The 14,981-nt window shown below is 36.9% G+C and overlaps 2 protein-coding genes across 4 annotated transcripts; both read left to right on the top strand.

The window, feature by feature from the left end:
* The first annotated feature begins 2,019 nt into the window (after window positions 1-2,019).
* On the top strand, window positions 2,020-9,506 carry LOC106094673 (mannose-1-phosphate guanyltransferase beta). 3 transcript variants are annotated; one of them, XM_013261940.2, is made up of 4 exons: window positions 2,020-2,678; window positions 2,776-3,310; window positions 8,197-8,593; window positions 9,315-9,506. In XM_013261940.2, the coding sequence occupies exons 1-4, from the start codon at window positions 2,502-2,504 to the stop codon at window positions 9,478-9,480; spliced, it is 1,275 nt and encodes a 424-aa protein (XP_013117394.2). In that variant the 5' UTR covers window positions 2,020-2,501; the 3' UTR covers window positions 9,481-9,506. The 3 variants fall into 3 exon arrangements, with proteins under 3 accessions (XP_013117394.2, XP_013117528.1, XP_013117460.1); XM_013262074.2 differs by lacking the exon at window positions 9,315-9,506 and adding an exon at window positions 9,116-9,228 and having other exon boundaries at window positions 2,022-2,678; XM_013262006.2 differs by lacking the exon at window positions 9,315-9,506 and having other exon boundaries at window positions 2,023-2,678; window positions 8,197-8,811.
* Window positions 9,507-10,310: 804 nt separating this feature from the next.
* LOC106094907 (Bardet-Biedl syndrome 5 protein homolog) lies at window positions 10,311-14,336 on the top strand. Its single transcript, XM_013262178.2, has 5 exons — window positions 10,311-10,395; window positions 10,467-10,615; window positions 10,676-10,865; window positions 13,443-13,680; window positions 13,745-14,336. The coding sequence occupies exons 1-5, from the start codon at window positions 10,328-10,330 to the stop codon at window positions 14,201-14,203; spliced, it is 1,104 nt and encodes a 367-aa protein (XP_013117632.1). The 5' UTR covers window positions 10,311-10,327; the 3' UTR covers window positions 14,204-14,336.
* Window positions 14,337-14,981: the final 645 nt, after the last annotated feature.

The following is a 14,981-nucleotide window of genomic DNA, read 5'->3' on the forward strand; positions in this document are numbered from 1 at the left end:
TGCTTTATCTTTGTTTTCATCTCTCTCGCATATTTTCTGCTCACGTATGCACATGTATACACATACGCATACAAACTTCTTTGAGTGTGTTGGCAAAACGTCGATCAGCATGGGTTTTAATATTCAGAAAAACACTAGTTGAATGTTAGCTAGGATGCATGACATTATTACCAGGTAGTGTAGCGTTAACAGCTGATTACAATTTTTTCTCCCAAAGTTCACTGTCTGTCAACGAGTTTTGGTCGTGTGTGTGTTTATAATAGTTAAGAACCATAACACAACAAACAACGAAAAAGAGCGTGAACTAGTAACATGCACAAAATCAGAGTTGCACTAATCACTGATTTCGACAGATAGTGTATTCAATATTTTGTTGTTGGTTAATGAATATATCTTGGGTATGTGTATGTGACGAGTACACCTTTATTTTCACCAATATTATTGCAATGACCAACCATCAGATGTTCCATGTGAACTCAGCATATGTACCCATGAATAGAGCTGGCAAAATATTGATGGCACTATCGATATTTAATTTTATAACTGAATATCGATTGAAATTTTTCCGATGGATACTATTGCAAAAGTTAATTTATTTGCAAAACTAAACAAAAATAAGCAATCCGACGCTGAATGTATCCTTTAAGATAAATTGCGCCTATAGAGAACGCAATTTTCATCTCACTAGACTAACATTTTGTACAATGATTTCTCTCATGACTTCCAACTGGTATCGATATTTTTTATTAAAACTATCGGATGTTGCGATTACTGGTAGTTTGCCAGCTCTACACAGGAGGCCGCTTCACGCTCAAAACTATTCCAAAGAGACATATGGACGTTCATGTAAATATGACGTTCAAATGAAAAGTATTGAGACGTAGTTTCCGAATATATAAAAAAATGCAGTCTAAGCATCAATGCAGTCCAAAAATCCCCCCAAAATGGACATATTAGCCGATCAAGGCTAACTACCTTTCATTTGAATCGAATCCAATGAAAGGTAGTTAGATTTAGGGGACATCAATAAGGGTGTTTTATTTAACCATTAAGCGGATTTTCTCGCTTAGCTTGTATGGAGAAAAATACTATCCCCGATTAGCTAAACGGCAAGTTTTATCGCCGGTAACCATCGCTGATTACTAAAACATGTGGTGACTAAACTAAAAGATGAAGAACGCAACATATTTATTCAATGATAAAACGTTCTCGAATGGCAAAATTTCTTAGGATTTTTACTAACACATTCATGATCCCCCAGACACATTTATTTAAAAAAAATTAAATTACCTATTTTGTTTGTTTATATTTGATTATTTCGGATGTGTGTTAATGCTTCCACTGCTATAGCACAAAGCTTATAGCGGGAGAGTTTTTTATTTATCAATAATCTAGCGAATCTGCTAGACTGGTAAATAAAACACTCCAAATGTGGGAGCAATGGCTTCTAAGTTTCTCTACGAACAAAACTTCCTAGGCCTCATCCTACTGCTGAATGTTTGCTCTTCAAAGTTCTGGCGTTAAATCAAACAAAACCTGATGTATGTCCTGCCTTACACACTTATTTATATTTATAGTTTTTCTTTTATTTTTAAAAGTTTCCAGTCCTGTAACTGCATGTCCGTTTGTCCAATCCAATCGTATTGTCTTGTATTAAGTATGCGGTATCAGGAGACTTTGCTGTCCAAATTTAAAAAGTCACTTATACTGGAGGTCTTCAGGCTGGAAATAGTGTTTTGACCACCAATGTCAAAATGGAATCTGGGAAACTTTGCTTGGACTTGGCGTGACCCTGACTTAAGTTATACACCAAATTGTTAGTATTATATTCCTCTATCAAATTACGCTAATATCATTGTGTACAGAGGCTTATTCTGGCCTCCAGGATGGAAGTCGTTGGCTAAAATTATAATTTTCTACCATCGCTAGCGACAGGCAATGGTTGATAATTTTCGTACTTGTTAAATTTTTTTCACTTTGTGTCACCCTGTGAGTTATAAATTTTTTGTTATCGAGAGTTAGCGAGACGTCAATTTCAATAATAAGTAATAAGTTTGTTACTCGAAAAAGTTTCTTCTCAAAGAAATAATTCCCATCTTTTCATAAATTATTTTATTGTATGCAAATAAACCAATCGGTTAGACCTGTTTTATATGCACTTTCTCTTTCTAATCGAATGAGAGACGACATACAACACCATCCAATAACAATAACCGGCAGAATACAATACACCAAATTTTTGTTGTTGCTTCATTGATTAAACATTCTTATCAATGCGAGCTGCCGCCTTCATAGAATATTAGTTCTTCCATTTGTTGGTAATAAACAACAAGTCAGTTAACCGTTCTATTAGTTGTGGATAAGAAGGAAAACGCTGAGGGAAAATTTCATTACCACCACCATCACACTGCAGCAAAAGACTGACGTGTCATAATCGTTGTGAAAACATCAAAACATCATTGAATTATTTATCAGAAATCAGTGCTAAAACTCTTGGAATCATGTGCGGTTCCTCACCCCAAATAACAAAAGGTACCAGAGCCTTGATTTTAGTTGGAGGCTATGGAACTCGTCTACGGCCTCTTACATTGAGTACACCTAAACCGTTGGTGGAATTTGCCAATAAACCTATATTGTTGCACCAGTTGGAGGCGTTGGTCAGTGCGGGATGCACACAGGTATGTAAACTGGGGGTCTTGTAGAGGGCTGGCTAAGCGGAATAAATGCCTAACTGTACATTATTGTTTCTCATTGTTTGACCTCTGCTTCATTCAGGTTATTTTGGCCGTCTCTTATCGCGCCGAACAAATGGAAAAAGAACTAAAGCTAGAGGCTGAAAAACTAGGAGTTGAATTGATATTTTCACATGAAACCGAACCACTGGGCACAGCTGGCCCCTTGGCATTGGCAAAACACATACTCAATGCCAGTACAGAGCCATTTTATGTTTTAAATTCCGATGTCATATGTGATTTCCCATTCAAGCAACTCGAACAATTTCATAGAAATCATGGCAAAGAAGGTACCATAGTTGTGACCAAGGTGGAGGAACCTTCCAAATATGGTGTTGTTTTGTACGATGAAGAAGGCTGCATTAAGAGTTTCATCGAAAAACCCCAAGAGTTTATAAGCAATAAAATCAATGCAGGCATTTATATTTTTAACCCCTCCATTTTGGATCGTATCGAAGTGAAGCCCACATCAATAGAAAAAGAAGTTTTTCCAGTAATGGCTGATCAGCAAGAACTCTACGCTATGGAGCTGCCAGGTTTTTGGATGGATATTGGCCAGCCCAAGGATTTCCTAACAGGTAAATAAAGTCATTTCGCCCTTACTAAAGCCGCAAAAGGGAAAGGTCTTAGGCAGGGAAGTTATCACAGACTTACAATGAATGGAACAGATTTGAGCAGCTGTTTGGTTTTAATTTAATACCCGTATGGTGCAATATACGTACTACGTGCCAAACTGCTTTTGTAGTTGTGTATGCATGTGGCTACTAATGTTACACGTTCAGCATATATTTTTAAAAATTTTCAGTAAATTTACAATGAGTCACAATCGTACTGTTTATGTTCTTTATTTAATTTTCATGTGAAGATAACATTTGCCAGCTAAAATTTTGACGAATGGATTTCGATGCCTATGGCAATCGTTTCCTATATTTCTATTTATTGTTATCTACAAGAGCAAAAAAGCTAAATGCAGGGAAATTACCTTAAACATTTGTATTGGATTTCCTCTGTAAACTATTTTTAGATGTTTTTTGAGTACTTTTATGCGAAATATTTGTCAGCGGTGGTTATACCCTAATAAAAGCAAACATTATGATTATTTTAATCTTTTAGGATATCGCTTTCAGAATTACTTTGGCATACTTGGTCAAATTTAATTTTTTGTAGCTGATGTAGCTGATTTCCAAGTAATTGGTCAATCATTAAATGCTTTGCCAAGTGTTATTATGTTTAAAATTAATATTATAGATAATTTTTGCGTTAGCAATTCTATCAAGGCCACCATGACTCTTTGATCAGTTTAATTCAGTTCGGTTTTTTTGTAATTATTGTTGATATGTTTTCTTATCAATTCTCGTTAAAAGTTTTGTTTCTGTTGTCTTCTTCATATCTCTCTTTCATGTAGACTAATAAATATGAGTAGAAGAAATTGCAGATTCTATTGTAACGTTAAAGTATGCCTATTTATAAAAAAGCCACTATAGAGTTGGTGAGCAGCAAACTCTGTTCGAATTTCTTAGTAACATCAAAAAAGTCCGCAATGATTGCGCCAATGGGCGCTCCGGTAGCCGAGTTGGTAGCGTGCTTGGATTACCTACCAAGCCTCGACCTGTGGCATCACAATGGACTTAAAATTGTCTAAGTGTGACTGTAAAGGACTGCCACTCTTACCTAACCTAAACTTGCACCAATGAGGGGTACAATAATGCCAGAGAGTACAGAGTCTGGGAAAGTTGAGTAGCATACAGATAGGGGCTTTTGCTGGTAATTGCAATATTAGATTTAAAGATCTAATCGCGCTGGAGAGTTACAAATTTCTACAAGGTTTGGAGGCCACCGTGACGCAGAGGTTAGCATGTCTGCCTATGACGCCGAGCGTCTAGTTTCAAATCCTGGCTTACTAATGCTGGCTACATTTTTGAGGTATCCTCCCTTGTTAAAGTTTCTCTACCAAGTGGTGTCGCTATGCGGCAAGCCGTTCGGACTTGGCATAAAAAAGGAGGCCCCTTATCGGAATGAACTCATTGATAAGAGAGAAATATCCCCTGTTAGTTAATGGAATGTTCATGGAAAATTTAGTTGTTGTAGTAGCAGTGTGTGGTACACTGAGTCGGCAGCCCTTGTCGATGAAGGAATTCATCAGGTCAATCTATGTACCGGATTGACTGCCGGCTGGAAAGTTAGTAGTAGTAGTTGGTGCAAGGTTTGCGATTATAAGGAGCATATACGTTTCATCGAGAATATTTCCTATCAATGTTACACCCTGACCGGAATTATCGTCAGTACTATTGTCTTTGGACATCTGCAAAAGCTTATGGTTAAAAACCTCGCAAATAAAAAATATGGATGTAAAAAATATTTTTTCTTTTTGCCGTCTCCAAATTTTGATCCAAAAAAATATATTCTTATATATAAATATCAATCAGCTGATGCAATTTTCTTGAGATTTTCACAGATGGTGTAAAATGGTCCTGTGGCGAAAAAAAGGTGACTTGACTTTTTTTTTATCTGAAGTGGTGCGTCTCTTCCCTTTACTATAAACGAAATTTGATATGCTCTCTTATAGTAAATTAAAAACAAAACTTTGGTATCCAAATTAAGGGTCAAGTGTATGAAGTGCCGCCCTAAACCCAAATACCCCCCTAAGGAATATGTGGACGAATCATAGCAATGTGGAACTCAAATGAAATATATTTGAGAGAATACAACTAATCTGTTATCCAGTGTTTTTCAAAAGAAACTTTGGTTTCTAAAATTGCAATAGAAGGTGTAGCAGAACGGGCCAATATCAGCTGGCGTTCTCTAAGATCGAATGGCCTTTTTCGTCAATCTAGCTGTTGTTGTTGTACCCACATATTTGCATACGAAGGTAGGTCCATAGGACCGATAGCCGCAGGCCATCGGCTCTTTAAATACACCAAAAGAGTAACCATTAAGGTTTTTAAAAAGCGTCAAAAAAGGGTATTTCGGCTATAAAAAGGAAGTCCATTATCCTTGAGCTTAAACTTAAATCGGTGAGCACCCACCGATTTTCGAGAAGTTTGCCCCTGTTCCTTAACATCTCAAAGGTTAGCATGCCCGCCTTTGACGATGAAAGTCTGGATTCAAATCACGGACGAAAAAATTAAAAAAAAGGTCAGCGGTGGTTATGACCTTCTCCTCCTCTTAGTCCTGGCGACACTTGTGAGGTACATATTAACCTAATTAATACTTATATGTGTACATTTACCGTATAAACTTCTTTACTAAGTGGTTCTTGGGCAAATTCACATACTGACATTGCCAAAAATCGGGAAAATTCTTTTCAAGGACAATTACTGTTGGTCAATATTTCTTGGCTCTAAATCAAGTTTGACATCTAATTCCGAGCCTGTTTTGAATAATTCATTCAGATTTTTTTCCAATTGATCGCTGCCACCGGGCAATTCAACTTTTTTATACCGTCCGCCATAGGATGGGGATATACTAATTTCGTCATTCTGTTTGAAAAAAATGCAAATTTTTTGCCCATGAACATTCCACTTAGGAGGCTAACTTTTCACATATCAATGAGTGCAGTCCGATTCAAGTTAGAGTTCAATGATAAGGGGCCTCCATTTTATAGCCGAAATACCCTTTTTTGACGCTTTTTAAAAACCTCAATGTTTACCCTTTTGGTCTATTTAAATAGCCGATGGCCTGCGGCTAGCATTAGGAGGGGAAAACCACCGCTGAAAAATGTTTTTTCTGATGGTGTCGCCAGGATTCGATCCCGGGTGTTCAGCGTTATAGGCGGACATGCAAACCTCTGCGCTACGTTGTCCTCCATTTCATTCTGTTTGTAACTCCTCGAAATATTCGTCTAAGACCCCATCAAGTATATATTTTTTGATTGTCTTGACATTTTAAGTCGATCTACCCATGTCCGCCTGTCTGTTGAAAGCTGGCCTCTTGAAATTTTGCACAAATACTTCCTATTAGTGTAGTTGGGTTGGGATTTTAAGTGGGCTATATCGGTCCATGCTTTAATTTAGCTACCATATAAACCGATCTTGGATCTTAACTTCTTGAGCCATTAGAGGACGCTATTCTTATCCGATTTGGCTGAAATTTTGCATGAGGTGTTTTATTATGATTTCCAACAACTGTGCAAAGTATGGTTGAAATTGGTCCATAACCTGATATAGCTGTAATATAAACCGATCTGGGGTCTTGACTTATTAAGCCTCTAGAGGGCACAATTCCTTTACGATTTGGCTGAAATTTTTGGACGAGGTGTCTCGTTATGACTTTCAGCAAATGAGCTAGGTATGGTTCAAATCGGTTCATAACCTGATACAGCTGTCATATAAATCGACCCACAAGAAGGCGTAATTCCTATCCGATTTGGCTCAAATTTTGCATGAGTTGTTTTGTTATGACTTCCAACGACTGTGCTAAGTATGGTTGAAATCGGTCTATAATCTGATATAGCTTTCATATAAACCGATCTGGGGTTTTGACTTCCTGAGCCTCTAGAGGGAGCAATTTAAATTTCAAAAATTGTGTTTAAATAAAGAAATGCATAACTCACAACAGAGGGATTTCGAAAGATTTTACTCGCTCACGTATGCGGTAATTCGGCCCCAGCTGTTATCGATAAATTGGCGAACGAATCTAATACAAACATGTTAGTAGATTTAACGGTATAACGTAATAGAAAACATTATGTCGTAACAAGGCACAAGAAATGTAAACAAAGAAGAATTCAAGCAAAAATTAAAAAAGGCCAAAATATGGTATTGATTAAAAAGGGTATCAAAAGTGTTAAGGTTCACAAAAAAGGCTCAAAATGGCCGTTTGGGGTCACAACGGTATCACTGGATACCAATAACTCGAGTATAGCAGGCATTCAGTATTTAGGCTGGAGCTGGTGCCGACCGGACTCTCACTGAGACTCTCCACACGATCTTCTCCTACAGAGCACTCCACTATCAGCAATTAGGGAAAAGCCCGATAGCTTTCAACGGAGCTTCTCATGATAACGGTGAATCGCAAAGGTCCGGCTCAAAGATCCCTTGCCGGACTTGCCTCTTTGTTTTTTGTTACGTATAGACACGAAAAGGGCTGAACTGATTTTCTTGAAATTTTCATAGATTGTGTGGCATGGTTTTACTTCTTTGATATCGGAGGGGGAGCGGACCAAGCTCCTTACGCCAACGGCTCCACCCCAACTGAAATGTGAGTTGATCGAGACAATATGCTACTCAAATGAAAAGTATTTGGGAGTAGATAACAAATGTGATACAACTATTTAGCGTCTGGGGTCCCAAGACATGTAGATCGTTCTGAATTAAAGGGTACTCAATAGAGTTATTATTAACTATAATAAAAATACTATACATAAAATTGGCAGCCAATCTCAGGAATGCCGCCCCTCTAATTATATATCTATATTTTCTCTTATAAGTAAGTAATTTTTCATGTAAACTTTTTCTCTTTCTAGGCATGTGTCTCTATCTCACCTCTTTGAGGCAAAAACAGCCAACAAAACTCTATACCGGTCCCGGTGTGGTTGGCAATGTTTTGGTAGATCCTACGGCAAAAATTGGTCAAGGTTGTCGCATCGGACCAAACGTCACAATTGGACCTGATGCTGTCATCGAAGATGGCGTATGCATCAAACGATCCACCATACTGAAGGGTGCTATGGTCAAATCTCATTCCTGGCTGGATTCCTGCATTGTGGGCTGGAGTTCCATCGTGGGACGTTGGGTGCGTCTAGAGGGTACAACGGTGCTTGGTGAAGATGTCATTGTAAAAGATGAAATATACATAAATGGAGGACAAGTGCTACCGCATAAAAGCATAGCTGCCAGTGTGCCAGAACCCCAAATCATTATGTAAATAATAGTAGTCTATAAAAGAAAAACCAAACAGACAAAACATCATCAGTACACAAATATAGACATAGTGTCATTTAATACGGCTTGCAAACTTTCCAAGTGGTGATATTAAAAACGAAAATCATTTGTTGTACATTCAGTGTTCTTTCTTTGTACATCCTCTTGAAGTTACTTATTTTCAAAGTAAACTTTCGTCTAATGTTTTTGTTTTTTAATTCATAGGAAGCCAATCTATAGTCCTACTTTTTGTATGCAATATTTACAAATTTTTTTATTTATGCGCCTTATGTAGCCATTTAAAATTTACATATATATATATTTGATTATGTTTTAAAGATTTTATGTTTTGTATTGCATGTTTTATGTACATGTATTCGAAAATTGTCTAAATATTTCATTGTAACTTTGCTACACTTATAAAAGTAATAAAATTATTGCCCTTTACTTTCTGTCTGTCTTTCCTAACCACTATCACATGTTAAAATAAATATTTTTTGATTCCATTTCTTTTCTTTTTAGTTAAACGTATCCTTTCTTATTGACCGAATATATTCCAATTACCCTAAAATCAAACTACGAATTATTATTTTTATGAAAATAGTATTGAATTTTCAAAGTGAAATTCTACTTATATAATAAAAGCCATTTTTTAAGATAAAACAGAATAATTATTAAAAAATATAAACACTTTTTCACTCGGTGGTTTTTGTTGTAGCAGTGTATTGAGCACTGAAGCAGCAGCCCTTGCCGATGAAGAATCCATTTCCGGCTCCGGTACGTATCAAGCGTCTCAGTGGCAGAGTCGATGGCTGCCATTGCATAAATACCACCTTAACGTAAACTACACAAATGCTTTGGAACCTAAGCTTAGACAGTGGAGATGACTGAAAAAGGGCTAACGAACGTGATATACAGGACTTAGCTATTTTATATTTATTATATTTATATTTATTAGACCACTAAATGTCCGTGTTGAATTTGGGTGCATGAGTAATCCAATTTTCATCGGATTGTGACGAAAAGGGGTTTACATATATTCCCGAGGTGGTGGGTATCCAAAGATCGGCCCGGCCGAACTTAATGCATTTTTACTTGTTATTTAATGGTTTTATCTTTTGGCAACGCAACTACAGTTGAGTTGCAATCCATTATCTTCGCAACCTTGAGGGTGCAATCAAAAATTATTTTACTTATGACCTTAGCTGAGACAAGATCATTAGTTTATATAGGAAAAATCTTTTAGCAACACTCTCTTATTACCCTGTGGGAAAAGGCTATTGCACCGAATATAAATAGTCGCAGAGCTACTCACAGGTAGTATACGACATATACAATATGTTGTCGCTAGCAAGAACTAACACCGAAAAATATTTTTTTCTGATTTTCTCCCCAAGATTCGAACCTAGGTATTTCACCTCAGAGTTTGAACTCCTAAAATATGCATTGTTTGTGGATTCAAATTTTATTCATTTCTCAGGATTCCTATTTTGAAATAACCCCCCTGTGAACCGATTTCGCTAAAGACTTCTCATTTTTTTCTAAACTGCTCAAAGTACATCGTATGACAATCGTTTGCCCATTCTTTACGTTGGTTAAGGATGGGGTTGAAAAAGCATTGCTAGGCGACGAAAACGTTTCCAGGCAACCAGTGGCTCCATTCGTTGTGGATTCGGTTAATAAAAAGTCCAAACCTAACATCGTAGCTGTTAAAAAAATCTACAAATAATAACAATGGATTCATTGGAGCCATTCAATCTACTATGGGAGGATAAGGAAATCAAATTCGATACGGCCAATGTGTATGAAGATAAACAGCTTGGCTTGTATAAACCTAAATCCGAAAGTTTTTCTTTCCTCTTTTTTTTCTTAGACAGAAACATTTACGCAACGGCGAACAGGTTATATCGACCATTTATTATATAGAGGACTCCAAAGGTAATCCAGGAGACACTGGACGCTTACTGGCTACCAACCTAAGATTGATATGGTATTCTTTGGTACATAAGAAATTCAATTTGTGTAAGTTAAAGTAAAACCCCCTTTGCTTTGCTGTTGCCATTAAGTTTTTGTTTTTCTTAGCCATCGGATATGGACGCATTGCCAATATGAGCACAAAGATTACAAACAGCAAAACCAGAGGAAATTGTCTTGCTTTGTATATTTTAGCTATTGGTGGAAATACACGATTTGAGTTTCTATTCACTGATGTGTCGGGTGAAACCGAGAGAAAGAATACACCCATATTTCAAAGTGTCTTTGATATATACAAGTAAGTATGAGAAAATTTGATTTTGAATTGAAGTCAAAATTTAATTGTATGAGGAAAACTTGGATTTTTTTAAATAACCAGCAGAGTTTGAACCGCTGCGCTGCTTTTTCTTTATTAATATGCAGAATGGAAACCTCTTTTATATATTGGGTTGGCCAGAAAGTAATTGCGGATTTTTTAAAAGAAAGTAAATGCATTTTTAATAAGACTTAAAATGAACTTTAATCAAATATACTTTTTTTACACTTATTTTCTAAAGCAAGCTAAAAGTAACAGCTGATAACTGACAGCAGAAAGAATGCAATTACAGAGTCACAAGCTGTGAAAAAATTTGTCAACGCCGACTATATGAAAAATCCACAATTACTTTTTGGGCAACCCAATATTTGGATTCATTGCTTTAAACAACGAATTTTGAAATTATTTCGGATCTACCATAATCCCTTCATGCAGTTTACTTCCAAAATACCTTTCGTTCTGATCGGATACCAGATGCCTGCCTGATTTAGGACGAATTTAATCGGTGAAAAATTCGGCTTTGAGATCCCTTCCCGTGGCCACTGCAGCTTAGAGGTTAGCAGGACCGACTTTTACTCTAAACGCCTGGGTTTAAATCCCGACGAGAATATCAGAAAAACAAGTAAAAAGGCATTAAGTTCGGCCGATCCGATATTTGGATACCCACCACCTCGGGTATATATGTAAACGCCCTTTCGTCACAATTGGATAACTTAAGCACACAATTTCGGCACGGACATTGAGTGGTCTAATATATGTAAGTCACTATTCAATTTTGTAGAACAAAATATTGGGCTTTTTGGCAACTATATCCAAATACAATATAAACCGATCTGAACCATATTTAGGTCGGATGTTGGGAGGCCTTAACCTACTTACTGTTTCAAAATAAAGCTTTTATAAGCTTCAGATCCCTTATCGGCAGATCGGTCTATAAGACAGCTATATCTAAATATAGTCCGATCAGAACTATATTTAGGCTTCTGTTAGGAGGCCTTAAACCACTCACTGTTTCAAATATCAGCGAAATCGGATAAAAAATAAAGTTTTTATGGGCTTGAGACCCTTTATCGAGAGATCGGCGAGCTGGCATATGGTGCAGCTATATCTAAATATAGTCCGATCGGAACCATATTTAGGTCGGATGTAAGGCGGGGAAAAATAACTCACTGTTTCAAATTTCAGCGAAATCAGTTAAAAAATAAAGCTTTTATGGGCTTGAGACCCTTTATCGGAAGATCGGTCTATATGGCAGCTATATCTAAATATAGTCCGATCTGTACCATATTTGGGTTGGTTGTTGGGAGGTTTAAAACTCCGCACTGTTCCAAATTATAGCGAAATCGGATACAAAATAAAGCTTTTATGGTCTTCAGACTCTTTATCGGGAGATCGGTCTATATGGCAGCTATATCAAAATATAGTACGAACCATATTAGGTCAGATGTCGGGAGGCTTAAAATAACCCACTGTTTTAAATTTCAGCGAAATCGGGCAATAAATAAAGCTTTTATGGGCTTCGGACCCTTTATCGCAGATCAGCTATATCTAAATATGAACCAATCTAATCCATATTTAGGTCAGATGTCGGGAGGCTTAAAATAACCCACTGTTTTAAATTTCAGTGAAATCGGATAAAAAATAAAGCATTTATGAGCATTAGACCCTTTATCGGCAGATCGGTCTATATAGCAGCTATATCCAAATATGATCCGATTTGGCCCCATTCAAGAACTTAACCAGCGTGCATCAAAAAGACGTATCTGTGTCAAATTTCAGCTCAATATCTCAAGTGATTCCAACAGACGGAAATCGTAAAATCGTCTTAGAATTTTACGACGATCCGAAAAATATATACTAAATGAATATACCCCTATCCTACGGTGGTGGGTATAACAAGTAACAAGTTAAAGCGTGCTAAGTTCGGCCGGGCCGACTTTTATCCTCCACCATGGATCGCATTTGTCAAGTTCTTAGAATGACTTTTTCAATTTATATATGAGCTGCATCAAGTTATTGACCTATATGGACCGTACTTGCCATGGCTGTTAGAAGTCATAGAAAAATACCACCTCCAAAATTTCAGGCAAATCGAGTAAAAATTGCTCCCTCCAGTGGTTCAGAGTGTCAAATTGGGAGATCGGTTTATGTGGCAACTATTGGGTTGCCCAAAAAGTAATTGCGGATTTTTTAAAAGAAAGTAAATGCATTTTTAATAAAGCTTAGAATGAACTTTAATCAAATATACTTTTTTTACACTTTTTTTCTAAAGCAAGCTAAAAGTAACAGCTGATAACTGACAGAAGAAAGAATGCAATTGCAGAGTCACAAGCTGTGAAAAAATTTGTCAACGCCGACTATATGAAAAATCCGCATTCCACTTCAGTCTGTATGCGCCGCGTAGGAGTGTTTTGGGTTTTGATTAAAAATAATAATTTTTGAGTTTGTTTGAAAATTCCAAAAATTTGTATCATCGTAATTTGTTGACAACACTAAAGGCTTTTTGTTTGGTTTCTTTTTCCAATTCAATAATTTTCTCAGCTAAGAATTCTATTCCAGTTTATATCAACGCACATATTTGTATCGTGACTTAAAATTGCGTGGAGCCATTCTGCAGTCGGGACAATTGATTATTTTGCCGCAAGAGCAAGTTATCAACAAAGTGAATGGAGTATGGAATCTAAGCAGCGATCAGGGAAATTTGGGCAGTTTTGTGGTGACCAATATTCGCGTGGTTTGGTATGCTGACGCCAATGATACATTCAACATAAGTCTGCCCTATATGCAAATAGCCAATGTAACACATTTTCCAAACCGTTAAGCTCTCAACCAAATTGAATAACTAAATTTCTGTATTTCAGATACGTATACGCGAATCAAAATATGGACCTGCCTTGGTTATACAGACGGCTGAAACTGGCGGTGGTTATGTTTTGGGCTTTCGCATAGATCCCATAGAACGTTTAACGGAAATCTATAGGGAATTAATTTCCCTGCACACAGTCTATACGGAAAATCCGAATTTTGGTATAGTCTACACTCAGGATATGCGTAAACCCAAAACGGATGCCAAGTATCGCAAAGATTTCAAAGTGGAGGAGTTTCAAGAAATCGATGAACGCCAGGAAAGGGAAATCAATTCGAAATTAAACACCTACTTGGCTGAGGGAAGCCTTATGGTGGGCGAAGAGAAACCACCGAGGGAACCGGTGTATTGCAAGGAATTAGGTTTCGCCATGGAGCGCATACGAGATGGTTACAAGTTGAAAGATTTGTGGGATGTTTTGCCACAACAAATGATTATGCTGGAAGAGGAATGAAGGCACTATGGAGATAACTTTAATAAAAAAATAAATAAACATGTAAATGTGTTGTTGAATGCAGGTTGTAAAACAGTATACCATAAATTAGTCTTCATATATTTGAACTTGAAAATATAGGAACAGATTATTATATTATTTTTTTCATTAAAATTTCTTGAAACCAAAAGTTTAACAAAAGCTTTTATAAAATCAATTTGATTCCATCCATTTTTTCCATTTTTTAATCCCATGGGCTTAAAAAAATGACTCGATTTCGTTGAAATTTTCAGGCTATAAACATCAGCCCTGTGGAAAAAATAATTTTTCAACTAACTTTTTGGATACCTGAAGAGACGAGAGATCTGGCGACAAAAACAGGGATTAAATATTCAAATATGGACAAGAATATAGAAAAAATTCAGAAAGTATCAGAGCATATATGGCCCTTTGGGTATATGGCCGCTAATCTGGCACCCAATTTCCAGGTGTCTATGAGATAACCCTAGACACTTAGGGATTTGTTGTCAGAATGAATGAAGTAGTTCCAGCGAAGACATCTTTAAAGGCGATCATGATGGTACACTCAAACCGGGACGACTAACAGCCCGAAGGAAAGATAAGGTGGTGAATTACATCTCGGAATTTGCTGCCAGAGATTTTAGAAGAAGCGTAGAAGATCGAGGAGCTTAGAACGCTATTCAGAGTTCGGCTATTGGGAGAAATGTTCTGTCATAGTCAAACGCATAGCTTGAAACACCTAACTATGTCAATTTCGGCTTAGAGTTCAAAGGGTTTG

The sequence above is a fragment of the Stomoxys calcitrans genome, chromosome 2 (genome assembly GCF_963082655.1).
Source record: "Stomoxys calcitrans chromosome 2, idStoCalc2.1, whole genome shotgun sequence".
NCBI classification, from domain to species: Eukaryota; Metazoa; Arthropoda; class Insecta; order Diptera; family Muscidae; genus Stomoxys; species Stomoxys calcitrans.

Bases quoted from the DNA above. Each gene is read 5' to 3' on its own strand.
- LOC106094673 (XM_013261940.2), top strand. From the start codon at position 2,502: ATGTGCGGTTCCTCACCCCAAATAACAAAAGGTACCAGAGCCTTGATT. The intron at 3,311-8,196 runs GTAAATAAAGTC...TTCTCTTTCTAG, and splicing joins GCCCAAGGATTTCCTAACAG to GCATGTGTCTCTATCTCACC. The intron at 8,594-9,314 runs GTAAATAATAGT...TTGTTGTAGCAG, and splicing joins CCAGAACCCCAAATCATTAT to TGTATTGAGCACTGAAGCAG.
- LOC106094907 (XM_013262178.2), top strand. From the start codon at position 10,328: ATGGATTCATTGGAGCCATTCAATCTACTATGGGAGGATAAGGAAATC. The intron at 10,866-13,442 runs GTAAGTATGAGA...ATTCTATTCCAG, and splicing joins AGTGTCTTTGATATATACAA to TTTATATCAACGCACATATT. The intron at 13,681-13,744 runs GTAACACATTTT...TCTGTATTTCAG, and splicing joins CCTATATGCAAATAGCCAAT to ATACGTATACGCGAATCAAA.